At 44.0% G+C, this 26,640-nt stretch overlaps 1 protein-coding gene across 1 annotated transcript in view; it reads left to right on the top strand.

Moving 5' to 3' along the window:
• Positions 1-26,640, top strand: part of MCU (mitochondrial calcium uniporter) — a 65,752-nt gene that overhangs the window by 33,296 nt on the left and 5,816 nt on the right. Inside the window, exons 2-4 of the mRNA XM_065746692.1 lie at positions 19,749-19,818; positions 24,144-24,314; positions 25,517-25,621. Of these exons, the coding sequence (XP_065602764.1) occupies positions 19,749-19,818; positions 24,144-24,314; positions 25,517-25,621 (346 nt within the window). The remainder of the gene's footprint in view (positions 1-19,748; positions 19,819-24,143; positions 24,315-25,516; positions 25,622-26,640) is intronic.

Consider the following 26,640-nt stretch of genomic DNA (forward strand, 5'->3'; position numbering starts at 1 on the left):
CAGAAAATTGTTGAGGCAGAAGTGTAAAAATGTCTTAGTATATTTACTGGGGTTGCTTGCTTTGGTGCACTCAGATCTGGGGTAATGGATGACAACAGTACGGTTCTTAGCGTTCTCTTACCCTCTGTATGTTCCTGTGGTTGCATATCCCCTTAAATGCGAGGTAGAGATCCAGCTCTAATCTCAAAGCACCTGGGGAAAGCCCCTACAGCTTGCAGCAGTGTGTTGATGAGACTGCAGAATTACCTCATTTGTGATGCTCAAAGCAGGGTTTCCCTGCAGCAGAGGTAATTCCCCATTTCCCAAAGCAGGGGATGCTAGCCGTGCTTGGAAGGGGAGGGAGGAGGTAGGGATGTAGCTGAACTGAATTCCAAAGCCCTTTTATTATTTATTATTATTATGCTGTGTTGAAATGTGTTTTGCAAAGGTTTTTTGTTGCCAGGGGAGCTGGGATTCCTCGCAGCGCACTGCTCTGCCCTCCCCTTTCCCTCTTAGCGTGCAAGGAACGCTGCATCATCCAGCAAGGGTATCTCCCGTCTCCCTCCCACATGGCATAGCAAGCAGCAGTGGGCATGGGCAACTCCTGACACAGCAACCTTGGTGTCCTGTGGCAAGGTTGTACTGCCTGCAAGCTGTAACTTCATTCCTCATCCCAGGTTCTCTGGGGGGCCATTTCTTTCTAAAGCAAGATCCCTTCTAAATAATAGAAATGGAGGGGATCGTGGCTGCCTTTTAGAGCACGCTGTGGGAAATGTTGCTGTTAGAGTAACAACATTTGTACTAGAAAGCCTGCTTCTAAAGAGTAGCTTTCCTTTTTTAAAAGAGGAAAATACATTGATAAGGAAACTGAAACACGTGGTCTCAGTATTTGGTTTGATCAGCAAATGTAGAAACAACGGAGCATGAGAGCTCTCATCCCAGATTGTGGGTTATGCTGGGGGTTACGTGGAGCTGGGATTTAATCGTGAGGACTTGCTTCCCACGTGGTGCATGCGGAGTGAAAATCCCTTTGTATTCCTTGCACCGCTCAGCTGTTGTTCTAAGATAAGGACCTTAGCGTGTGTGACCTGGCTGCTTGGAGCAGTTATTACATGTAGAGCTTTCCCAGAAAAGAAAGATGTTTTTTTTTTCCCCACCATCTTGCTTTTCAAAATGACTCTAATGCTTGGATCTGTAGACAATACAGAACAAAAACTGACTGTTAATGAGACAGTTGCCCACCTACATTTTAGTGTTATCATCTCAACCTGTCTTGTGGTTACTGATGTTATATGGTGGAGACTGGAGATGTGAAGTACCCGACCTGCACTGGAAAAATGCCTCTATAAATGTGATAATTGGTGTGAGACTGTTTCAGACTGTCCTTCGTGTCTGAGTAGGACATTAAGAGGTTGGTTCAAATGCAACACTGTGCGCAGGTTGCTCTGTGCATTAAGGTGGAACAAGCTGGGCTGTGAGACACCAAGCAAGGAGACTGCTGTGTGCATCATCCCCCAAGGGCCTTCCTAGGGTCCAGAAGCACAACCTTACCTTCGTGCACGCTGCACGTGGAAGATGCTCTGCTTCAGTCCACGCTGAGAGAACCCAGAGCCAGGCTTTATACCCCAGCAGACATTGCATGTGTTGCTGGTAATAACTGATGAGCTCCTTTGTTTTCAAATGGGTACTTAGCAAAAAGTTCTGCTGAACAGCCTGCATTGAACAAGAGGTTGGCAGCCAGAGCTTTGTGTTAGTGTGCGTTGATGATGATTAACTCCTGCCTGAAACAAACGTTATTAACTTACTTGCTTTTTACAGTGCTAAAAAGCACTGGAAGGACCTGGGAGAGGAAACATTAAAAAAAAAGACGACGCCCTTTGCTTACCCTACAAGCCCCTGGGAGGAGTACTGGAAGCATTCTTGACTTAGTTTAAGCATAGCATGGATTTGAGACCCTAAAACATCACTGCTGCAGAGTTCTGGCTTCTGAAAGTTGGGGTGCTTGTCCTTGCCTGCACATTCTTTTCACCAGGGTGGAACTCCCTGCGTAAGCTGAGCAGTGTGAGCACTCTGCTAGGTGCTGAGCAGAAGCAGTCGTGCTGCAGCTGCCTGGAAATTAGAACCAGACCAACGTGTAAAGGGATTACTTGTCTGTAAGATAAGAAGGCTGGAAAGGTGTGAGATTTGTGCTGGGGTCCTTGATCCTCTGTAGCAGAGGGCTTCAAGTGAATGTTTTAGAAGTGAGCACTCGCTAGAGGAGAGCGTGCATTCAGGAAGTCTTGCAGCCATCAGTGTGAGGCAAAGCTAGGAGTAATAGATCTGGATTGACAACTGGGACATGAGTAACTCTCAGTAGCCTGGTTACACTTGGGTTTAAATAAATGGAGTTGTATAGAAGGCTTTGGCTGCTTTCTCACTTGAGACAGATCTCTGTCTTGTTTTACAAAGGATGGCAGTCTGCAATTATTTGAGGTATGTTCTTCAGGGTAATGCGTTTCCAGCTAAACTGTAAAATAGAGATGTGCTAGTATTATTTAGCTCCTCGTGTATCAGCGCAAGGTCTCTCAGAGTTTTATGATCATGGGTAGCTTCGTGCACGCTTGCAGGGTGGATGTGAGGGAAGAGTTATGTCACATAGCTGCCGGTAGATTCAGGAGTCTTCCAAATCATAGAGTGGCTTGGATTGGAAGGGACCTCGAGGGTCTTCAAGCTCAACCCTATGCTGCAGGCAGGGCTGCCAACTGCTGGATCAAGTACTAGATCAGGACTAAATCCTACTTCACTTCCTGGAGCAAAGTCTAAGATGCTAAGATCTTTTACAGCGATTGTAAAGCAGACTGTTGGAGGTTGAGATTTGCCTTGGGAGGTGGCTGTGATGTGGCAGGGCTTGTCTCTTGACTAGAAATACAGTAGCAATCTCAATTAACAGGATTTTGCTGCCCACTGAACAGCAGGGAAGTGAGCTGGGGAAAAGGGGGAGAGTTAGTTAACTTTGTGGAACTGCAACCCTGAATTTGGAGCAGGGAGCTCCAGCAGTTTCTTCTCCAGGGCCTTTCTGTACAATGCACATCTCAGTTCAGCTGTATATTGCAGCACTGACAGGCCTTTCTGAGGAAAGCTCTGGTAGATGCTTGCAGGAAATCTGTGCAGAACAAGACAAATGAGTTGTGCTGTAAACTTGGTTTTATTACAGGGTGATGTTGGGGTTAATGAGGAAAAATAGCTTTTCTGTGTGCATCTGTAGAGGGCTGATGTATTGACTGGATTCCAGAAAGAGTTGAAGCCCCCAAATTCATAGCAAAGCTTTTACTGAAATGAATGTTTCTGCAATTCAGTCATACAGAGATCTTTGAGAAAGCTGAGGTCTGACCTTGTCCCCTGGCGGTATCGGTGTGTGGGCTGAAAGGTACCACTGTGCTTTCATGGTAGTGGAATAGGACAATTAATCTGAAGAACCAATAGCCTCCCTTCATGGAGAACAGAACCCTTTATGTAATACTGGGGATTTTACTTTTCCTTAGCTTTATTCAATTTTAAGCCACTGAAGTTTCAGCTGCCAATTTCATCCACACTTCTGTGATTTTCATGGAGGAGCAAGGATGGATGCAAACAAAGACCTGCTGACAAGTGATACAGAACTTAATAAGTTTAAGCTTCCACTAATAGTAGCCTTAATTTCTGTTTAGAAAGAGAATGTCAGGCCCAGATCTCAGCAGAGATGAAGAAGTATTTCTCATTTTCCAGCTGTAAATTCCACAGGGAGGAAAACGAGACATCACGTGGCTGGACAGCAAACTGCATTGATTCCCAGCCAGCTGATAACTCTGCAGGAAAAAATAGTTGAGCTTGATGCCCAGGAAAATGTGAGAACACGGTCATGGGCAGGTGACAAGAAGGCAGCCCTTCACAGTAGCAGAGCAGCCTGGGGTCTGCTGAATTAAGGTACCGCAGTGGATTGTGCCCTGGTAGGGGTGGTCACAGTAGCAGTACTCACGGCTGATGTGATTCATTTTGGTGTCAGCACTGACTGGTCCAGTGAAGGTAAAATTGCTCTGCAGATGCTTGAGCTGGTGCGAGATTGTGCAGTTATCCTTGGAATACTCTACCCTGTGACGTGGAAGTCCAGGGTAGGGAGCAGAACAAACTCCCCATGATTCAGGTGGAGACAGTTAGAGACCTACTTGATGGAGACTGCACCTTGGGATCCACCTGAGGGTGCTGAGGGAGCTGGCAGGGGCAATGGCCAGGCTGCTCTCCACCATCTGTCAGCATTCCTGGTCATCCAGAGAGGTCCCAGAGGGTTGGAGGCTTGCCAGAGTGATGCTGGAACTGCTGTTGGCGCTGCTGTTGCTGTATGGAGCACTTGCTGCATTGGGAGCAGTGACACTTCTGCTGTGGTTATGGGGAGCTTTGCCCTTCTGGTGTAAGGATGAGCAGCGGTCTGGGTGTGAGCAGCACCCCTGATCACGAAGCTAGTGTGTATCTGTAAGACTGTCCAAAACTGAAATAAAAATAGGTGAGGTTCAGTTCTTAGAATAACTGTTAGACAACTAATGTTTTGGAAAACGCCAAGTCTGGCTTGCTTGCAAGCTTGAATATTGCAGTTCCTTCACTCAGATGTTTGTTTATACCCACTGATCACTGTAACTACCGTAATGCTTTTCAAAGGGATTTTTTTTTTTACTAGAAATTGAAACCATTTTAATGGGTTTTTTAGTTCAGTGCCAAGCTGGGGGGAAGGCAGAGTATTTGCATAGTCTTAGCGGTAGGTCAGAGCTGGCAGGGTGAGCAAGCATGGGCATCTCATGCTCTGCTCAGTGCTGTTAGCACAGCAGAAAGCTCTGTTTGAGTGTTCTGGACCAGATCTGCTGGTGACACAGCTGCTGGTGGCATCAGCCAGCGTGACCTGCTGCTCCATTTTGTGTCCTCGCTCATCTCAGTGCTGCGTGTGCAGCGAAGGCTTTGAGAGGTAGGGAAACCTCCACTTGCGTACTGCCTGTCCTTGTCAATGTGAGAATGGTTTGCAGGCATTTGGCAGGAAAGAAATATGAGCCATGAGTCATGCTCCAAGAAAGACCTCGCTCCAAATGCTGAGGCAGGAAGGAGGTGGCTGCCTTTGGGCTTCTGCTGCACGCACCTCGTTGTGTGCTGGTGCTCGAGAGGCGGCAGCATCGGGTGGATCTGCTGGTTGCTGTCAGCCTTGCTGGCAGAAGGCAATAAGCAGGAGCAGCATTACTGGGGTTTCCTGCTCTGCGTTTACTGCCAAGTTCCAAGCACAGCTGGGAGAAGTCGGGAGGAGAACCGACACTGGGGAGGGTAGCAAACGGGAGAAATAAATACAGTGGAATGGGCCGTAGCAATTACTATATTCTTTTAAGCCTTGAAGTGTTAAGGTTTCAAAGGGAGCTGCTTTTTTGAATGCATTCTGGTAGGAAGGATTATATCTCATCTTTAAGATCACTTTCCAGTAGGAAGGATTATATCTCATCTTTAAGATCACTTTCCAGTCTGTAAACATCAGAACTGCATGTATGATATGAAATGTACGTGCCATCCTGGCAGCAGGAAAAGCCGGCGCTCCATGCGTGTGCATGCTCTTCTGCAAGAGAGCTTTTCTGGTTCTACAGCTCCATTTTCTGTCTTTTTTTGGGGGGGGGGAAAAGTTTTACACGAAATAGTTTAATTATAGCAAAAAATAATGTATGGGACTGCACTTGGAGAAATTCAGGCACCTAAAAGGCAAATGAGGCTTGCTTACGGTCGTCTTTCAGTTTCCATGAATGCTAGTTATCAATACTTGCATTGCTTTTGGGAGTTACAAAAGTAACTTCAGTTTAAAGCAAGCTCGTTAAATTGGTTATGCCACTTAGCACGTTGTTGTCTGAAGCGTGACATCAGATTTCCTCCCTGACAGATGCCCGAAGCTGCACTGTTCTGCCTGTGAAGTTACGGTTTCAGGCTCTCCTTTGGGAAAATGCTCGCCTGCCTGATCTCCTGTTGTGGCTGTTAAAACAAAATCAGAGCCAGGAGACCAGACATCACAGATCACTTAGCCAGCATTTGCCCACTCCATTTAACCTGAACACTGCACTGTCCAGTGGCTCCAGGGAAGCATAATGGGTACGACAACAGAATTTCCACCTAATAATGCCAGGATAAATCACTTAAGCCAGTTATGATCTATGTTATTTCCATACCATTTGTTTCGGAGGATTTGGCATACAAGATTTTGGGAAAACATTGCTAATTGCCATTAACAGAGGTACTTCTCAGGGCTGTTGAGGGAGATGAATAGAACTTTTGCAAAGGTGGCACCTCACCTTGATCACTAGGTGATCACTGCCAACAAAAAGCATTTCTTGTACTGCCTGTGCTACACCTATGGTACTCTCAAGGTTTTAATACCTGTAATGAAATACCTACACCAGTGTGCATCTCTGTGGTTCCTATCAGCATTCCTGTGAGAGGGGGAGGGGCCAGAAGCACGTTCCCTAAAGCTAATCTTGGCTCTAGCAAAGATGTTTCTAATTACAGCTTCTTAACCGTATCTTTCATTTTAAGCTCCAACACTTCATAGCAGCAAATGTAATCTGGATAATGCAAAGGTTTCAATCTAAATGAACCCAGTTACCTACACTATGATAGAAAGAACACCAGTCTGTTTGAAAAGCTGAGAAGGGAAAGGGAAAAGAGCTTCCACATGGGAGTTTGGGAGCAGCAATTGATGCTCATCAGCTGAAGATTAAAAAGAGCAGAAAGGTTAGCTGTTACATTTAGTTTTAACAAAGCAAATGTTAGTGGATTTAATCAAGCCTGGCAAAACCTCCTTACATAATCTTCACGGTTGGTTGGGCAGGACTGTAATATAAGATGGCTCTGGGATGTGACCAGGTAATTCCAAAAGTCTTTACCTTCCACAAAAACACAAGTCACTAACTAGGAGAGCTCATTTTAAATTACCAGTTATCATTTCTGCTTGTATTATCCTGAAGCAATGCTTGTGCCCTGTGGCTAGTTTACCCATGCTCAGCTGCATTGATATGGACAGTAATCATCGCTCCAAATGTAGCACTGCATTTCCTATCTCAGGCAATACATGTGTAATAAAACTAGCCACACACTGCAAGATTTAAACTGAAAAACTGTTTATTAAAGAAGATGTCTTACTGACTTCAATTCTGCCTTTGTGAGGGTGCGTGTCCTTCTAGAAGTCTCTGCTCCAAACATTGCTTAGTGTTTGCCTTTTTCTAGCACAAGGGCAGGCTTCCTGCCTGCTGCCCTACCCTCGTGTCCTTGGGTGAAATGCCGACTCATAGATCAGTTGCAAATGTTTAATAAAAAAATTGCTGTGAAATATTTCTTTTGTAATCGGGTCGAACAGCTCTTGCTCTCCAATGTAATCAACTATTTTATATCCACTTCAGACAGTAGACTGAACTGAATACTTTGTCTTAGCTCCTGTGCATTATTCATAACCTATTGTCTTGTTCTCACGTGGTGAGATAAATGACTTCTGTTTTTAATAGTTAAATCTGATTTATTCGTTCTTTAACTTGTGTAATATTTGAACAAATCCCAGACAGAGCTGGAAGATAATTTCTCTAAGACATGAATTGTAGGATTGCAGTCATCTCAAATCCACTGATGCATCAAAATGATAGCATCCATTTGAGGGGAGAGCAAACCAAGAGGAACCTACTTGAGGACTGCAAGTTTTATCTTTCACAAACCAATTGTTCTTACCACTGGCAATGTTAGAAAACCAATTTCTTTTAATCTGATCCTAATCTTACCCCAGTGATTGACCTGCTCCTGGGTACTATAAAGCTATATAATACCAGAAACTCTGTACTGTGCTTTTTGGGAGTAGAACTCTTTTTGACAGCTTGTACCTGCCTGCCTAACACTGCAATTGCCTTCCACAGCCAGGCAGACTGTTCTGTAAGGAGTGCTATGCACAGAGCTAAAACCCAAGCCACCTAGAACAGGATATGTTTGGCTCACGTGGCTTCTGCCACGTCCCAGCTGTGTGCCTTGTGCTTGCTATTGACCCGATTTCCTTCTTTTGGCTCTTTTCTATGTGAAATGTTAGATTTTGAAGAACCTAATGAGTGGTTTTAAGAGCTATGCAAACAGATGGCTGTAGATGAAAGCAGTGGCCACTTGTGAAGCGCTACAGATTATATTCATGAGATTTAAGTACAAAAAAAGTTTTCAATTCAGACGATTCTTGAATGGTTTCTTATGCAGCCTCTTAACTTCAGGGGGTGAATAGTACACACACGTGCATTCAGGGAAATGCTGGGTAGTAACTGTTGTGTTATTTCTCCGTTTTAGCAAGTCATTGAAAATAATTTGCTGATTAACTGAATTGATGATGCACATCAGAATGTGGTGATCTCATGGAGAAATTTGCTTAGAAAGTACTTTTTCAACGATGATGGCAGCTTTAGCCAAGGACTGACACATCTCAATTTTTTGTTGCCTCTGCCAGTAATATTTTAACTACATTAAATATTCTCAGTTATCTTCATGTGAGCCAGTGATAACTTTTTCCTCTGCCTGCGAGCCAAGGACCTAATGAAGATTGCACAGTTCAGTGAAATATTTTTCTAGGCTCTGCTGCAGTAGGGGAACAGAAATGCCATTTTCTCTGCGTGCTAATGAAGAGCAATGAGATGTGGAGTGACAAAAAGCAAGGACACCTGCAGAAGGTGTGCACTGGGGATGCCTGCACCCTGGCCAAAGGCAGAGCTTTGGCAGTGTGCTGTACTAATCACAGCGTGGTACACTTGCGGGTGATGGAAGACTTGAGGAAGTGGAAGTAGATCTTGCTGGTGCCAAACAGGGCTAGAGCAGCCCCTTGTAGCTGGGAAGTGCTGGATTTCTGGTGGCAGCTGATGAAACAGCTGCACATGTTGGGCATGAGGCTGACTAATATGTTACATAGCCCAACTATGCATCACTTGTAGTTTAGGTTTGCCCTGAGAAGATTAGTAAATCCAGATTGACTGCATTGCATCTTTGGCCACCTTTTTGTGCGGGTGCCATGTGGACTGTAAAGATATGTTTAAGTTGTTTAAATGTTAGTGTTGTGGATGCAGAATCATTAAGGTTGGAAAAGGCCACTAAGATCCTCCAGTCCAACCGTCAGCCCATCACCACTGTGCCCACTAAACTGTGTCCTGGCTTTAATAGTGCTGTCTTTAATAGCTGATGAATTTGCTATTCATCTTCTTGTTGATGGCTGTTAAAGCTGTTATCAGATCATGGCTGCAGAAATGATGGTGGCTGAGGCTTGAGACGCTCCCAGTGCTGCAGAATGTTGTAATGATGCCCACTGTACAAATCTTAAGTGCTGTCAGCAGCAGATTTAAAATCAGCTGGCTGACTTGGAGTGCCTTGTCCTGCTTAGGCAGTTTGCTCCACAGCAAAGCAGCAGGCAGCTTCTGAGATGGCCTCAGTGCTTCCTCCAGAGATGCTTGAACCCCACACCCCGTGAAATACCCGTAACTGGGCTTAGCTGACAGGTTACAAAGAATAGATGCTATAATGCTCAGCGTAGTTCTTGTAGACAGTTGTATTTAAGGCCAAGTGAGCAAAGGAGACCTTTCAAAGCCTGTCTGGAGTCTTGGCTCTCAGTGGTGCCAGGTGAGCTGACTGTCTGCAGCCTGATGCTGTAGGCACTGCTACTGTGGCAAAAAAAAAAAAAAAAAAGGAAAAATAAGGGCTTATGGCAAGAGACCTGGGATTTTCCTCTTACATTATGGTGAAAAAGCGTGAGACGTATTCACTATGTGAATGCCTTAGTGATTCCTGCCATGTAAGGGACAGAGAACATGTTTGCTTGGCCTCCATCAGACTCATCTTGACCCCAGGTGCTTGAGCACACAAGAGAGGAAATGAGAGGTAGGTACGTGGAGCATACCTTTTATGAGGGCCAAACTGATGCTAGCTTAGCTCTCCGTCATCATCTCAACCTTCACTACAAGCAAGCTCTTTGCTTTTTCTTCTTCCTGTTTTTGAGGACTATTTGGAATGGCTAACTGTGCAGAAGGCAGCTCAATTGAGACTTGGCTGCTCAAACAGATGTGCCTAGTTCTTACCATGTCCGCTATGACAGAAGAAACTTCAGTTACAGTTACCTAATCCTTCTCTGTTGCATTGGAACTGGATTGCAGTGAGATCAAGCCAAGTAAGTAGATGAAATTTGAAACAGAGCAAAGTAGACATGAATTCTGGGGAAGCTGGGAGGAGCAAGTAGGATCTGATGGAAGGAAGAGAGTCACCGCTCCAAAATTACTGGCATTTATCAGGTGCTTTCCAGTCAGGGGTGAGTCTTCGAAATGCCAGCTGTCGAGACTGTAAATCCATTGCTATGAAACCTTGACTTGGTAACTGTTTCTCATTCCCACACTGAGGAGGAAGGGGTAAGGCAGGGAGGTAGCTGCTGGTACGGCTGTGTCGTTGACCAGTGCACAGCTGAGGCTGCTGCTGAAGGCACTGTATGGTGACATGGAGGCCAGATAGTGCTGAGACATAGGTTTTGAAGAGGAGTAATTAGCATGTGCCTGCTTATGACTTCTTGATGCTGTGGGAATGAGTTTGGGCATGGTGACTTGTTAAATGATTTCTTGTTGTTTACTTACTATCCTGTTGAAGAGTATTCTTAAGATCCTTGAAGGTGGAATGGGAAGAAAAACGTTCCCTTTGTAGTACATAGGGTACTGCCTAACAAGTTCTAAGTTGGTGTTGATTTGATTTAGCCCGCTTCCAGGTGGGTGTGAGGCACAGGAGCCTTTCTCAAATCAAAGGAGATGACTGAATGTGCTGCTGGAGTTATCGCGTAAAATGCTGTTTCCATTGCTGCTTGCTGGAAGGTGTCACAGGCAAGTCCCAAGTGTCAGGGTTGTAAAAAATATAAACAAAAAGGAGGAGTCAAAGAAGTACAGAAAATCTTCTATTGGCTGTTTCAGCTGCTATGTACAGTAATGCTGAAATTACCAGCACAGCACCCAGCTGTTGTTATACTTCACGGGGTAACCCTGGGGGGAGGCTTGCAAGCAGGGTGGGCTAAAGCCATGCTGCCTGACTTGCCTCTTGCTAATGACAAGGTGTGGGGCTCCCCCCATAGCGTGCTACCAGCTGTGCTGTGTGCTAGTGTCATCTAAGGATGGGTGTTGCTTGTTTGTCTCTGGAGGTTCCCCCTTCCCCTGCTATAACAGAGCATTGAACTATCAGATGATGAAGATACCACGTGTCAGCTAATGATTTGCTTAATAGTGCAGTTAAGCACCAGTAAAATCAATCTAGTGACAGAGTTAAAATTATCTCCTAGTTACATGTGGAACTGAAGCCTCATCTTGGTGGGGGGAAAAGGGAAATAGTGTAAGATTGCATTTAAATGCAGTTCTAGGAAGTGTGGGACACATGAGGAGGTCTGTCATCCCACTAAGGGGTAAGGCTGACACTTGGGTTAGTTATCTCCAGCTGGATTGAAGTGAGCATTTAAAGGCCTGACGCTGGTCCCATCTGTGGCATGGGTGGCTGGAGGAGCAGCACCACGGCATGAGGATGGGTTGGTTCCATGTGCTCTCATCACTTTGAGCCAGCGGAAATGAAATGGAAGTATTTGCTGTGATTTCTGGGGAGACGTGGAGGGGTTGAACATCGTAGGAGCAGCCTGCATCCAGAGAAAATAAATATAGGTGCAATGCTTTGGTAGCAGGAATGATTTGTGTTGGATTCTCTCCTTGAGATCTTGCTTTTTTTAATGAAACCAAATGCTTACTCTTCCATTATTCTCTCTTCAAGGTTTTGTCTGGAAGGCACAGGATCCCAAAATAAAGGTTTTGGAGCGGTTGGGTTGAGAGTAAGAAATGCATGGGGAAAAGCTCCCTCTCACCCAAGCCCCCTCCCCTCTTCTGGTGAGGTGGAGGTGACTCTTCTGCCTTTTTAAAGTGGGTAACTTCAAAGCTCTTCTCAAGCACGTTGTATGGGAGGGAGCGAGGTTAATAGACTGGGTTGCTCTTAGCTCATTGGTACAGCACAAGGTTATTCCAAATGCCAGCGCAGGAATCATGCTCCCCTGTGAACAGACAATGGCATCACAAGCCATCCATGCAGAATGAACTTTGAGTGGATCCACTGCACTGGAATATTCTGGAAGGACACCCCTTGCAGTTGGTACAGTGTCCTGCTGCGCCATGCACTGCAGCAAGGCTGCGACCTGCCTGCCTTGTGCTGTGCTGCTCGCTTACCGTGGTACTGCTTTTCAGGCTGTGCTTTGTGATCGCATTTGCTTTCCCATCATGACTATATTCCTTCAAAAATTAATGATCTTTGTTAGATAATCTGTACTTGTTCTGAGTGTTACTGCTCCCTGTGTCTAAAATAGCGATGTCTTACTGACTTTTTTGCACCTAGAGCTGTTACAGCATTACCTAGTTTCATGTGGACAGCCATCATTTATACTGCTTACAGCCAGCTATTTTAGTATTTCTCTATTAATGCTTTTTCATTGGCTAATGTGTTCGCACTGCTGTGCTGGAAGCTGAGACGCTGAGACTTCGTGTGCTATCTGAATCAGAGTGCTATCAAGGGACTTGGGCTTGGCAAACAAAAATTGTCAGTATAGCCTGCTTGCTTGGGAGTGTCAGGACCTGGTGGCTGTGCTCCTAACTAGGAATGCCTTACCGCCCTCTGTCTTAAGTAATAAGCTTTGTCTTTGTTCAAAAACCAGCCACAAGGAACGTGGAAAGAGGAATCTGCTTTCTGTCTCTTGAGAATGTTTTTTGGACATGCAAGTTATCTGCAGAGGCGGTTGGAAATGATCATAATTAGCAGCTGTGATGGCCAATTATGATTAACTTGCAAGTTATTTTGACCCAGTTCACTCATCAACCAAATGAAATGAGCAGGCAAGGATAAAAGAAAGCACTTGTACTGGAGCCCTAAGCCTCAGTCGTTCTTCCTCTGCTTCTGGATTTTCTAAGCTTGTTGATATCTGTTTGGGAGATGGCTGCAAGCTTTGCCTTGGTGCAAGTACAGGACTGCACAACTGTGAGTGAGGACATGTCACAAGCAGGGCACTGCTTGGAAAATAAGGCAGTCCTACCAGCTGTGGAAGTTAGTTAGCTCTCCATCATCCTCTTGCTTCATACAGCTGAAACGTAATTACAGGAAGATTCACGTGGTAACTATGGCCTGCTTTCAGATAATGGTATCTTAAAGAGGGAAGCAGCCTTAGAGCATAGGGCTTTTAAGGTCTTTTTAATAAGAAATGACCTAAGCTGGCTGTTCCGTCCTCGTGGATGCCTTGATCACCCTTTGGTGCATTAGCTTTGCTGCTGCACATGTGAGAGACCTGTAACATGGGTGACATGACCAAGTACACACCACACATGGGTGACATGACCAACTCTCTTCTAGTAGCTAGCAAGCCTTGTGTGTTTGGAGGGTGTTCAGTTCACAGCCTGTCACTGAGGCAGGCAGTAAGTTCAGCTTCACGCATCCTGTCATAAGGTGTGTGCAGCAGGGAAATGGGAGCCTTGAACCCAACACATGCAGTCTGCAGCCTCCAGCCTGCTGAACTATTCTTGTAGAGGGTAAGATATTGTGGTTGAATGAGCACTGATAATCAGCACTGGGTCAGAGGAAAAGTACTGCTTCTCAGCTCTGTTTGCTTCATTGAAAAAGCTGTAAGGCTCTTGGCAGCACAGGATAGACAATCTCACTCTGTGCTGGCTGGGACAGACTCCTTCCCTTAGTGCCTGTCCCTCCCTGGCTTTTCCAGGCTTGTTTTTTTTGCTCTGTTTTGTGTGTGTATTTAATTTTCCCAAGGAGGATGATTCAATTTTCATTAACTAGCTGAACCTGTCAAAGAAAATACAAACTGTAAAGGTGCCTCTGACAGCTTGTGTAATTCAGAGCCAAGTGGTAAATTGCCTCCTTCTAAACCACTGAATACCTATCAAAGTATATTAAACCAGTTGAATCAGTTTGGATAAGCTTTAAGGAAGTGACCTAGCCAAACACTTCCATTGCTTTCTATTCCATTCCCACTTCTCCCCAGGATCATCTCCTTTCCCAGGGCTAATTTATTCTTCAGTGGTCTCCGTTCTATGTTTCTAAAGCATCTCAATCTCTTAATATGAATAAAATCTCAGGAAGAGGTGTGAAAAAATCCACAAAAATATTACTGAACTCCTTGTAACCTGATTGGCACAGAATTAGTAGAAACCTACATTTTTAAAGTGAAAAACAAAGCCAAATCTTTGGGAACCCCGCTCATAATGCTTCCCTGTGATCCTGGTTTATTGTGCACAACTTGTTGACCACTGGAAATGCATAGGAAGAATTGTTGGTGTGCTTTTCTTTGGGATCCTTGTAACCAGTGATTTAACGTAGAAACACGGGCTTGATCGTTATGTAAACTCAAGGTGTGCTCATGCATAGCATGCCTCCATAAACCTAGCTTCAGCTCATTTCCCTGAGACAGTGGAGGGAGGTTCAGGAACTAACAGAATTAATTAGTGCTGACGAGGACCTGGCTGTTGTTTCTGTTCTTGTTTTCCTGACACTCGTGTAGCTGTTGGTGCCTCCTTTGCTCTTTGAGGCTATTAAATATAATTACGTTGTTTGGTTTTGTAGTACAGTAATTCCATGCAGGACATGTGGAAATTAATAGCTTTAAGCTAGCTATCGGGAGACACTGTTGGAATAATTCATTTTCTCGAAAATCAATTACATCCTTTTGATCTCCAAGCCTGCTCCTTACCTTCCTGGAAATAGCTGATGGTAAAGTGGTTGGTGGCTATGGAGTCCTGCAGGCACATTTTCTGCCCAAGTGAGGAGTAGGTGGTTTTGGTTGTTGAAAGCTTTAGTCCTAGGATTTAGCATTTTTTAATGAATAAACTTGGCTAATATTAATTGGCAACGGGTATTCCTAACCATTTACTGAAGCTGTAGGTTTGGTCTTAAGACGTGCACCTCTGAACGTGAGAATATCTGAAATACATCCCCCAGAAGTGCCTCAGAGGGATCCAGTCCTAAAGCCAGCTGTGTGTCTGAGCTTCCCCTGCCTCCTTTGGGAGGGGGCAGTTTTAAGTCTTTCATGCTTGGACTGACTTGATGTGACCTGGTGGGTGCAAAGGGGCTGCCTCACACTGCCTGAGGCACTCCTCAGCCACAGCGATTTATGTTTCTCCTCTGCCAGTTCACTTTCTGAACTGAAGCCATGTAAGGTTAGCTGAGTTCTTTATTTTCTGCAGGAAAATGAGCAGGGAATGGGGTGGTGTGAGACTCCTCCAGCACTGGGATGCAAAGGACTGCTGCAGCCTGCAGAACGCTGTACCTCTGCTTCAGAGGATGCAATTTCTCTGAAGCTGTGCAAGTGCTGGTGCTGGGCTGGAAGCCTGCTGGAGCCTGCTGTTACTTTTCAAGAGCTGGAAACAAGTTTTTCTCATTCCTGACTGTGATCTCCCTGGAAAACCGGTGCAAGTTGGCTCCTCACAGGTGTGCACTAAGGCGAGGGGGATTTCCTTGCACCTGTGGAAATTCTACATCATAACTCTGCTTATTGCTTCATTCTTGATCCTGTCAGTGCTGGGGTATGCCGGTAGGTGTTTCTTCACCAGGAGGCTCATGCTGCCTTTAGCAGAATGACAGCAAGGTGGGAGAGGAGGGGAAGGAGCTTATCTGCAAGCTGGCTTATACGCAGGGAATTGTCAAATGTGGTTAGGTAAGAGCTAGAGACAGAAACAAACAGAAACAACAGTGCGGAAATCAATCTGATCCCATCTGTCTGCTTTTACAGTCCTCAGAGATCAATGGCTGAAGAAGGCAGTCATGCAGCCAGAAGAAAACAGGAATTAGTGGAATCAAAACTAACCAAATTGGTCAGATTGTTCCTTAAACCAACTTTGCAAGCCCCTTTGATTTCAGAAGAATTAAGATCTGAGTAACGAGTTGGGAAAAATTCTGCTTTCTTGCCTTGTGTTCAGATTGCAAAGCTGATGCAGGCTTTAAATATGGGATGGAATTTTGTTAGCTTTTCTTTGCATTCTGAAAGCCTGAAAAGCAGAATTAAATTCTCAGGTTTGTGTTTTTCCCACTAACCGTGAGCGCTGTACTGAAGAAACAGAGTTCAAACCAGTCTTCTTCAGGAAAGCAAAAACATTTTACTAGTGAAGCTGTTAGCTGGCATCACAAAGTGCATGGGAAGTTTTTATTTATAGCTCACCTCCTGCTTGTGTTCCTCTCCTAGCAGATGTGATGTAGCTCTGTCCCAACCCTGGGAAAAGAGAAAATTCAGGCAGGAGTGAGCAGAATGGTTAACCAAGGACCATTTGCTCGTGTGTAGGTCGTGCCAAGTGCTTCAGAATGCCGGGATTAACACTTCCCACATCTCGCTGGCATTACCTCTTCTGTGTCCATCTCCGCGGCCTGATTTAAAAATAAATACACAAAACAGTAGTGTTGTTCAGCCTGGTTCTCGTTTGCTTGACCTTCATCCTTGCCCTGTGGAGGCAGTGGGTGCAAAGTGTTCTTTCTGAGGCAGAATCTGACTTTGTGAGTGGGATATGAGTGAGGACATGATTGCCAAAGAGTTAGCAATGGGTTTGTACCAGTGGGATTTGGTCAGCTCCTGGGAGATGAGCTGGATGGTGAAAATGGCAGCAAGATCTTTCTTTCCCTGCGACAGAAATGTGTAGGTTGAACCAGTAAGGGCTCCCAAACAGAAGCACGCTGTGTTCCTTAGAGGAAATGTTTCATGTAAAATTTCCTGTGTGGACATATCCAGAGACTGCAGCAGCAGTAAGTTGGAGGAAGCCTTCCATACAAGGTTACTCTTATTTGTTGAACAAATTGAAAATCGCCTTTTCTAAATACGGGAGAAATCCTGGAAGCAGGCCATGGAGCCCAGATGTCTAGGAAGAGTGGAGGTGGAAAAGAAGGTGAGGAAAGCTCTGGGAGGTTTTTTGAGCCAGCATAGGTGTTCTTTTGGTGCTGTGGCAGTGGGGAGAGATAAATAGCAGCTGGAAGGGCGAGCTGCTTCACCTGTGACTTGCCTCCTTCAGCAGAAGCTGCCTCCCCTTGGAGGTGGTAATGCAGCTGGTGCTTGCAAATGTACCTTTTCTCAGTGTGTGACTTTTTTTTTTGACACAGACAGAGCTCTGTTTCACTGAAGCTCTGCACATGATGGTTAATGGCTCTCTGAGTAATGACGTAGCAGCATGTTTTACTTATGTTTTAGATAGGTTCACCTTTTAATCTTTTCCTTTATTTTTTCTGGATAACTCTTTTCTGACTTCAAGTCAGCCTTTGGAGACTTAGTACTCCATCCTTCCTCTTGGTAATTGCACAATGTGCAGGAGGTGGGCTCTGTCAGATTACTGCCTCTTGCCCTGCTGGAGCACACTTGCTGGCCCCTAGAAGGCTGATTTTCCATTTTCAGCTTTCATCAACTTTGTGCTAGTGTAGATTTGAACTTACTAGTCAGACCTCTAGAGATACTGGTGCTTTACCTTCAGATTGTCTGATGTCTGACCCTCACAAGGCTGGAGGAAGTGTTACTTTAGACGAAGGGCTGTTGGTGGAGATTTTTTTGGTGGTCATTGTTTTTAACTTGCTCTCTTGATGGTTCCTGGGGGTGGAGCTGCCATGTAACCCTGAGCATGCTACCAGTGCTGAGAGAACAAAAGGAAGAATTGAATGGATGCAAGAGAATTCCTACTTGTGTTGTGTTCTGCATGCAATGTCATGCTGGTACTTAGAGCTTCTCATTTCACCGCTGGGTGCTTTTTGGACCCAGAGTACAACTTGCTTTGGAAGTCTCAGCTGATTCCTTATTGTGGTTATTCCACACTTCGAAGCACTGAGCTGCTGCTGGTCTGCAGATGGTGAGATGGGGTCAGCCAAGCTTGAAACAAGTTACTCTCCACCACCCTGTACTTACTCTGACTGAACACTTCAACCTTCTGTCACAACTGTTATTGAATTGTAGACATAGGATAAAAGGTTCAGGCATTTTTCTGCATCTCCATTTGAAAACAGTAGCCACCCTTCAAGAATAAAGATGATTGCTTATTCTGTAAGCACTTCCAAATCTTGGATGGCAGGAGATGATGTTTAGGTCTCTGCTGAGTTTGGGTCCATTTGTTCCTCTGTTTTGCTCCATCTCCCTAGGTAGGAGACTTCTGACAGCAATCATACAGCACAGTTCAGAGCTGCAGATCAGAGTCCTTTAACCGGCAACTGCTTGTCTAAAACGTACTGCTGGTTACTGCTGTGTGGTTGGTGAAAGAAATGGTCGTTAAGCCTGGGGATGCCTCAGCCTCTTTGTTAGTCATCTGACGTGCCTGGTTTTTCAACCCGTTTTGCCTTTTCCTGCTCTTGCTTGTATTGCATAAAGGCAGGGAGACTGTGAGCTTATGCCTGTCAAATGCTCATGGTCTTAAGGTAAATTCATTGCAGATGCTGGCTGATAGTATCTTTCAGTTACATAGCTATTTTGTGGTGAGATAGAGCTGGATTCGGTGTGCTTTGGGATTTTCTGAAAGCAGCTAGTGAAAGGCCTGGGCTCACAGGAAGGCAGGCTCCTGGTGAGAGGGGTTTCAGAAATAACGGCTGCTGCTATGCAAAAGGGAAAAGGGAAGCAGCAAGAAGCAGCTCTGCTGCACGACTGGGTGAAATAAATATGTAAATAGGCCTTTGGGAAAGTGTTTTCACAGGCCATGTCCCACTTACTGTTGTATCTGCTGTGGTATATTTTTTTTAGAAGCTTAACAACTGAGGTTGCTGGATTCAAACAGGAAAAGGTCTTGTTTTCAAATGCCAAAAGGCAGATTTACCTTTTGGTTCCCAGTGTGCAGGTGTTTATGTTACCTTCTCCACTACGTGCAGCTTCCCATCTCTGTGCAGTTGCAGCTGTTTAATGCTGAGCTCTCCTGTGCTGTTAACTACCCAACTCCTGGATTTGTTGGGAAGAAAGCAGATTAGTAGGGAAAGATAGCTGAAATAGGGCATTGGAAGTAGGTCTACCTTCGTTCCAATGCAGGCTCAGTGGTTGGATTCCTGTAGTCACTTGACTGCATACTGTGGGCAGATGAGAGCTGCTTTGAGCTTTATTCTTCCCTGTAACACAGCTCCTGCTTGCCAGAACTGCAACTTCTCTGTGTGGATGTGGTGGTTCGTGTGTAACTAATCTAAAATGACATCCGAGAAGACAGATCTTAAATAGACTTTAAATCGGTCTGATGGCATGTTTTTATGAAGAAATTAGTCCCTTTCCAAGGCTGAAGAACATAAGAGCCATTGATGCACTTTCTTCTTTTATTAGACGTACTCTTTTTATAGCTCAGTATCAGGAGTTTTGTTTCTGCCTCGGACAATTTGTTCTACAACCAGGTGTGTTTGCTACTAGTACCTTAGTTCGGCTTCCCCCTCTGAAAGCAGGAGAGAAAATACATAGTTGAGCAGAGGAAACAGCCAAAGAGAATGGCCCTCTTAATCAAGAACTCCCTAATTCTTCACCACTTTACGCTCGGAGCGCTGAGAGTGAAGTGCGTGGAGGTGAGCTGGGCGGAGGGCAGAGCCCTGCTGGGTGGCAGATGGTGGAGCTGGGGCTGCTCCCGCAGGTGCTCCGGGCTGTGGCTGCTAGGAGGAAATGCAGGCATTATGGCGGGGGGGAGGGGGGGGGGGAAGCTGTGATACTGCCAGGCAGCGCGACTCAACATTTGTCCCTTTGCTGTGCTTGTGTTTTCTAGGTGCATCAGAGGCTTTCTCCTTGGCAGAGTGTGAGAGTGGTCTATTGCAGTACGGTAGTGCCCTCTGATGGTGAGTGACATGGAGAAACTTGGCTCGCTTTTGGCCGAAGTCGTGTTGCTGACCCTCCTTTCTGGTTGAGTCTTTGCTGACTGGGAGGTAATTCCCACTTTGTTCTGTGGCTTTCTCAGTTCAAAATCAGTCAAGAAGAATCAAGGAAATGGACAACTTTTCCAATAACCGCCCTTATAGAACCAAACAGGTGTTACAGTAAGGGATGTAATTGTGTTTAATTATCCAGAACTTTTGCCAGGCTTCCTCCTGATGTGTGGCCTTGAGGTCCATGCGATACATGTCAGGATACAGTGTGCCTTGCTATCTTCTGTGTAATGAAAGTGCCATTCATCCCAGGCACTTGAGCAGCTGAAAGCGCTGTGCCTGCTGTGGTAAGTTGTGAAGCCATGGCAGTTTTGTTCCTTTATTTAAATTCTGGGACAGCTCAAGTATTAAGCTTTTTTTCTGATAAGGTTGTCATAACATAAAGCAAAGGAATGCGCTGCTGAGGTAGGTGGAACTTGAAAAATCTCAGTATGCAGAATGCAAAGAGGAAACAAACAGCTTTCAGATGACTGCCTGCTTAACATCTGCGTGCTGTGAACAGAGACTGGAGTGCTTATGCTGACTGACACAAGCAGTCAGTGGATCCTCTTACCATTAAGGCTTGCTAATAAAGCCTGAAAGCTAGCAAAGTAAAAGGGCTCAGCCACAATTGCTTCCCCTGCTGGGATAGTGACTGTGTGCAAAAGCAAAGGGAACAGGACTGCTGTGGAGAACTCCTAATAATTGAACTGGAAGGCTTAAACAGGTAGAGGAGTAGGAGACAAATATAAGGTTGAGAGAATAATCTATGTATAGCTACTTGCCTGAATGGATGTCTCTCTTATATTATGCTTGAATATTTTCCTTGTTACTTTTTCTAATACCTTTGTATTTACCAGCAATACTTGTTCAATATGGATTTCTTTTCTTATCTATACTTTTTCTTATTGTAGCTTGCTTTATAAAGTACTCAAGACCTGTTACAGGAGCACATATGGTTCAAAAGTGTGGTGTGGGGTTGGAATTCATACCTCAAAGCAAGCTCATGCTTAACATAGTATGTAAAGCTTTTAAAATCCTCCTTGGTCTTATTTAGCAGAGTTCCTGGCTGGGTTGTAGGTTGTCTGTAAACTTAAGTGCTTGTATACAATTACTTGTACAAGCATTTAAGTAGTGCCCTGAAACTCGATCAGTAATGATTAGCCCAAGTATTGCCTCTAAACTAGAAGTGAATGAAGCATTTTTGCATCTCACTGATTATAATTATACAAATATAATGGAAATGTTATATTAAATATATGTATTGCATAAGATGCTTTGCCCACTTTGTCATAGTTTTCCTCTTGCAGACCATCCATAGCACTGTCAGAGCAGAAGGAAGCAAAGCAGACAGCCGTATTGCTTGTTAATAACTTTTAATGGAGCTCTTTTGTTCCTTGTTAGGTTTGTGTTATTGACAAGTCCTTCAGGTGTTCGATTTAGTGTTTTTTTAACTCACTTCTGAGCTCTTCCCTCTCCAATGCAGTAAAAACTGGACCAGACAACTTGTGTGGGAGGTGGTGAGAGGCTCAAACTGCAATTATAGACTTTACTACCAGTGAATTATGCTAGGGAAAGACTTCTACAAGCTTCTCGTAAGGAAAACATAAGACAGCTGTAATTCTAGGCTTGCTGAGCCTGTCCTCAGAAGGAAACTATTTGGACTCTAATACTTCCCTTAAGCTGTTGGAGCTAAGAGATTTTGTGTACGCTGCTGTTGATTGTAACTGTTGGCACAGTCTGATCTATTGCATTTGTCTGCGTGGTCTCCATCCATCTGGGCTGTGCAGGGTTAAAATGTGACCAGCCTGCTGCTGTGTGCTTTCTTCACAGCTGGCACTCACAGAGCTGGGCTGCTGGCTGCACCAACAGGATGAACAGAGCTGGTGCAAATGCTCTTCTCTCGTGTTCTGCAGTAAACTTGCTCACTGCCTGTTTGATCAGGGTAGCGTTTTAAATTGTTTCTCGTGTCAGTTGAGTTCTCTGCAGCAGTCATGTAGTTATATAAGCAGTACGTAAGTTAATATTGTACGTGCTGCTTACAGAATCAATGAATTCAATACCTAGGCAGCTGCTTTAAGCTTCTAATTGTGTTGATCCTACCTTATGTAGAAAAATCACAAGGGTAAGTTGATGCTAATTCATTTCTTAGCAGCCTCTTTCTCAAGTACTTGAGTCAAAGACAGCAAAATCTGATGGCTGGTGTCACAACAGCTGCTGATATGGAGCTTGAAATTCTGTCTAACTGTCCAAATAAACTGGCAGTGCTTTATTTCTTCAGTAAATATCTGGCTGAATTTTAAGAATCAAAACACTAATGCTACTGAAATCTTGTCAGGGGTGTCTCAGTCTTGTGAATAAGTGCTTATCCCTTTCCAAGTCATGAAGTGCTTTAGTCATTTTAGATATCTGTCTGGTCACTTCTACCTGGTCCTAATGATGGCATGAGGACATCTCTGTCAGCACCAGATAGCTGCCTCCTGGAAGAGAGGAGAAAGCCTTTGTATACTTCATTCAAATTGTGAAGGCACATGATGGTAAATTCAAAGCCTGAGTGAACTCTCCTTATCTTGTAATAATGGGTGATGCATTGTGTAGATTTTTTTGACGTCCAAGAGTCTCCTTTTTTGGAATAAACCTGTCACCCCCAAGATGTGTCCCAGTGTGCAAAAGATCCTGCCATAAATTAGTTCATCTGGCAGCAAGTAAATCAAAGGGGAGGTATAAGGGCTCCTGCTGCAGAGCTTTCTAAATAGCAGAATGCTGAGAATCGCTTCCTTTGTTGGTTAAAATTACTTCACTCTACTTCTGCTGAATTTTTTGGCCAGCTGGTTTTAGTGTTAGTTGCTCAACTAATCTTGGAATGTCAGTACAGGAATTAGATGAGTTTAGGTTTGTAGGCTGCTCTGAAAGTAATGCCTCTTATTTCTTTCCATGGAAACTGCAACAGCTACAAAGAGCACGGCAATACTGATGCAGCAAATTCTTAGTGAATGTCAGTGGATTCCATTATTTCTGCATGGAAGAATTCAGTTCCACATGTTGACTTCATGCACCCTCCCATGCTGGACTCCCGTTTGGTCAGACTGCCCCTGTGCTGCCATCTGTCGCACAGCAATGAAATGTAAGCGGACACTGGTGGGAAGGTTCAGCCTCTAATGCCATACCACCACCGTCTGTCTGATGTCATGGGCCAACAGAATAAGAAAGGAGGCATTAGTTTTGGAGCAGCCCTTCTAGATGCACTGCAACAGGTGGGAATACCAGGTGTAGTGTGGGTGGATGTGACTGCATAATCCCTGATGTACAGTTTGCAACAGGAATGGCAGTACATTTTTACATAAGGAAAAAGAATGCAACAATTCCTTGTGAATTGTTTTTGGGTGTGCTCACTGTAACTTAATGTTTGCTGCATTTGTGGAGATTTTTGACTGTTCATGACTCAGAAGAGGGCTTAGGGACTGTGAACTTCTAACTTTTCAACATATGGATATCCTGAAGCAGCCGGAGTGGGTTGTCTTTCTGGCAGTAAGGTAATAACTAGCTCACAGTTCATACAGATCGCCGCAATAAATTGTAAGAAAGGCCATTGAAATCCTTGGGAACAGTTTGAAAAAGCTCCTGATAACACAAAGGAAATGGAAAAGATTGTTTTATCTACCCTGAAGAAGTAAGCTCTGTCTTCTGAAGTACGAAGTGTATTGATCCCATGAATTTTAAATGAAGTGACCTTGAAACTTAAACTCAGAGTGCTGTTCCTACAACCTCATGCTCCTGACTGCTCTCTTAACTATTTGTTGCTTCAGGACAAAGAGCAGGAAACCAGAATTTAACAAGAATAAAAAGATTTGAAGTAATCCTTCCTTGATGCTTCCTAATTTTCACCACCTGCCTTTGTCTTTTGGGCCATAAATCCCACTAAATGGGGCATGGATTGGTTTTACACAGAGCAGGATAATTTGGCTCTCAAAATCTAACCAAGACATGCTGTGCTGCCTTTAGTATGAAGGTGATTGTGCTTAGACTAAATAAATACCTTATTTTACTTTTCCACAAAACTCTGGGAGCCTTAACAGCGCCAAGTAAAATGGAGTGAAGAACTCTAACCTCGCTTAGGTAGTTAACAAACTGAAAATGTGCTTTGTTTCCTGCTCAGTTCATAATGGTGATTTCTTTGTCTCTGTGGGATAATTTCAGAACTATTACAAGAAGATCTGTTCATTTTAAGAGTAACTTTATTTTCATCTTGTTTTTTGTAGAGGTGACGGTGGTTTACCAAAACGGCTTACCTGTGATTTCTGTGAATCTTCCATCCCGCCGTGAACGTTGCCAATTCACACTTAAACCTATCTCAGACTCTGTTGGTGTGTTCTTACAACAGCTGCAAGCAGAGGACCGAGGCATTGATCGGGTTGCTGTCTACTCAGCAGGTACTCTTGTTTACAAACTAACTGATTTTCTTGCCAGATGTTTTTATCCACCCTTACCCTTCTTGAATAAAAGCTTGATATGGTGTGGACTCTCTGACATTCCCAAGAAAATAGAAAAGTCATTTGTGGAGTAGGAATATTCCACTGGTGTCTCTGGTGTCAGGTCTGTCAAGGAAATCAAATTGTCAAGGAAATCAAATTCCTCTTCCTTCACACTACATTCTCAGCTTCAGCCTTAAAGATTCGCTCACAGTAAAGACATTGTCTTTGTTGCATCTCTATTTGCAGTTTGAATGACTTCAAAACACATAGTGACGTTCACTGTGTGTTTTGAAGTGGTAGCATGTGCTGGAGCACTGCAAATTTACACCATCATACTGGGGGAAATTTCTGCTTGAGGCAATTGATAACATGAAGTTTATATTCAGAATGCACGTTGTTATGTTACAAGTGAAAAAAGTGTAAGCCTGTGTTCAAGCAATTGATGATATGTAAACAGCTGCTCTAGGTGGTGTTGTCTGAAAGCCTTAATTTTGATAGGGTCCCATTTTTACCTCTATTAGGACTGACATCTGTGTTTCAGGTGAGTTTCCAAGTGTTTAATCTGAAGCTGCAGGTTGCCTATGTAGAATTTCTATCAATTTACAGGGAACTAGATGTGAATGTTACTACAAAGGAAGGAGTTTCTTGTTTAGCTATGAATGCCATTGTATTTAACTGACTAGGCTTATTTCACAGTGTTTTGCTCAATTACTCTGCATCTGTTAGCCATCAAAGCTCTGGAACATCATTAGGATGTCTTAGGAGAGTGCTATCCAAGTGGCTGAAAGTCCTGGCCTGAGAAGAGGTGTTTATTAAATTAATGAAGTCAAAACTGTCCAATGTTGGAGATGGAAATGATCATCTCTAATGTCTGTGTGGAGGGGTGAAGGTCCCTTAAGTGAACTGTATTGCTTATGTTTGGTAAAACATTCAAGCTGCAGAGATGAAAGGAGTTGCCTTTTATTGGATGGCCCAGAATATTACCAATTTAGAAAGCAGCTGCATTGCAGGGCAAAACCTACCTTACCTACAAGTTCTCTTAGCCTAGCTTGACAAAGAGTGTTGTCTGCAGGAAAATGTTTAAGTCCAACAGTCAGGTGTGGGTGATGTTACAACTTGTGTAGGTCCTTCTACTAATGAGATGTCTGTTTGCCTTACAGATGGCACTCGTGTTGCTTCCTCCACAGGCATAGATTTACTTCTACTGGATGACTTCAAACTGATCATCAATGACATCACGTATCACGTTAGACCACCAAAGAGAGGTAAACCAGCCTGGTTCTTATAAACTTCATAAAATCATCAGTATCCAGTTGATAGCAAAAACAATTTAATGTGCGTATTTGAGAACATGAAGTGTTTTTGAAGGAAACCTTGTAGTTTGTAGTCCTACCCTTGAAGTCTAATTGAGCTGTATCCAAGTAGCCATAAAGTAACAATGAAAAGCAAGTGTTCATTCTGTTCGAGGCCGTTATTCCCCAGAAGAGAAATAAATGAAGAAATGAAGGGAAAAGTAATCTAATAGTTTTAACTTACTATGAGGTAGTTGAATACAAAATAAGAATTAACCTGAAACTTCTGTTAAGTGATTTAGAAGAATCATTCTCTTGCTCGACAGTGAAGATTGGTACTTTGAATGTTGGAAATTAAAAATCAATTGTAGAGTGTTATTGTTCACAATACTGTCAGTATTTTTTTCTGATGATTCAAAGATCTGTGTGCTTAGCATGCAAGAAAAACAATTTTGGGAGTGCAACATTGGATGTGGTGCCAGTTCTTTCCTATATGTGTGTCAGGCTGACCTCTGCTAGATATGGTTTTTCTCCAGACTCCTTAAAACCACTGTAAAAGAACTTTTCATGAAGACTTGGGTATTTAACTCACTTGTGGAACCACACAAAGACTGTTGCTCTCTTCTCTCACCTCCTGTGCACTGTTTACTGGATGTAGTATTTTCACACACACTTAAGACCTTATAAGCCAGAGAAGTGGAGTGAGAATTTGAACAAGACATTTTCCAGCTGTTTGCCTAGCTGTCTAGTCTGTAACTTTCAGTCCAACTAAATGAGAATGCAAACAGGGTGTCTGTTTCTGTGCTGAAGAAACTGTTGTCCCAGGGCAAGCTAATTCATGTGTCTTGCTTGGCTACCACTGGAGAGAGCCAAGTCTGTGTTGAGGAGTTGACACTGTCTTGGTTAGCTCGTTTGTATGGTATACCCACAGTGTGCTGGCATGTGAGCTCTGGGATCACCTAGGTTACATGAAATCGCTGCCTCTCATTCAT

The sequence above is a fragment of the Cyrtonyx montezumae genome, unplaced genomic scaffold (assembly GCF_038088225.1).
Source record: "Cyrtonyx montezumae isolate F1298 unplaced genomic scaffold, pur_monq_1.0 scaffold_4, whole genome shotgun sequence".
In the NCBI taxonomy this organism is placed as follows: Eukaryota; Metazoa; Chordata; class Aves; order Galliformes; family Odontophoridae; genus Cyrtonyx; species Cyrtonyx montezumae.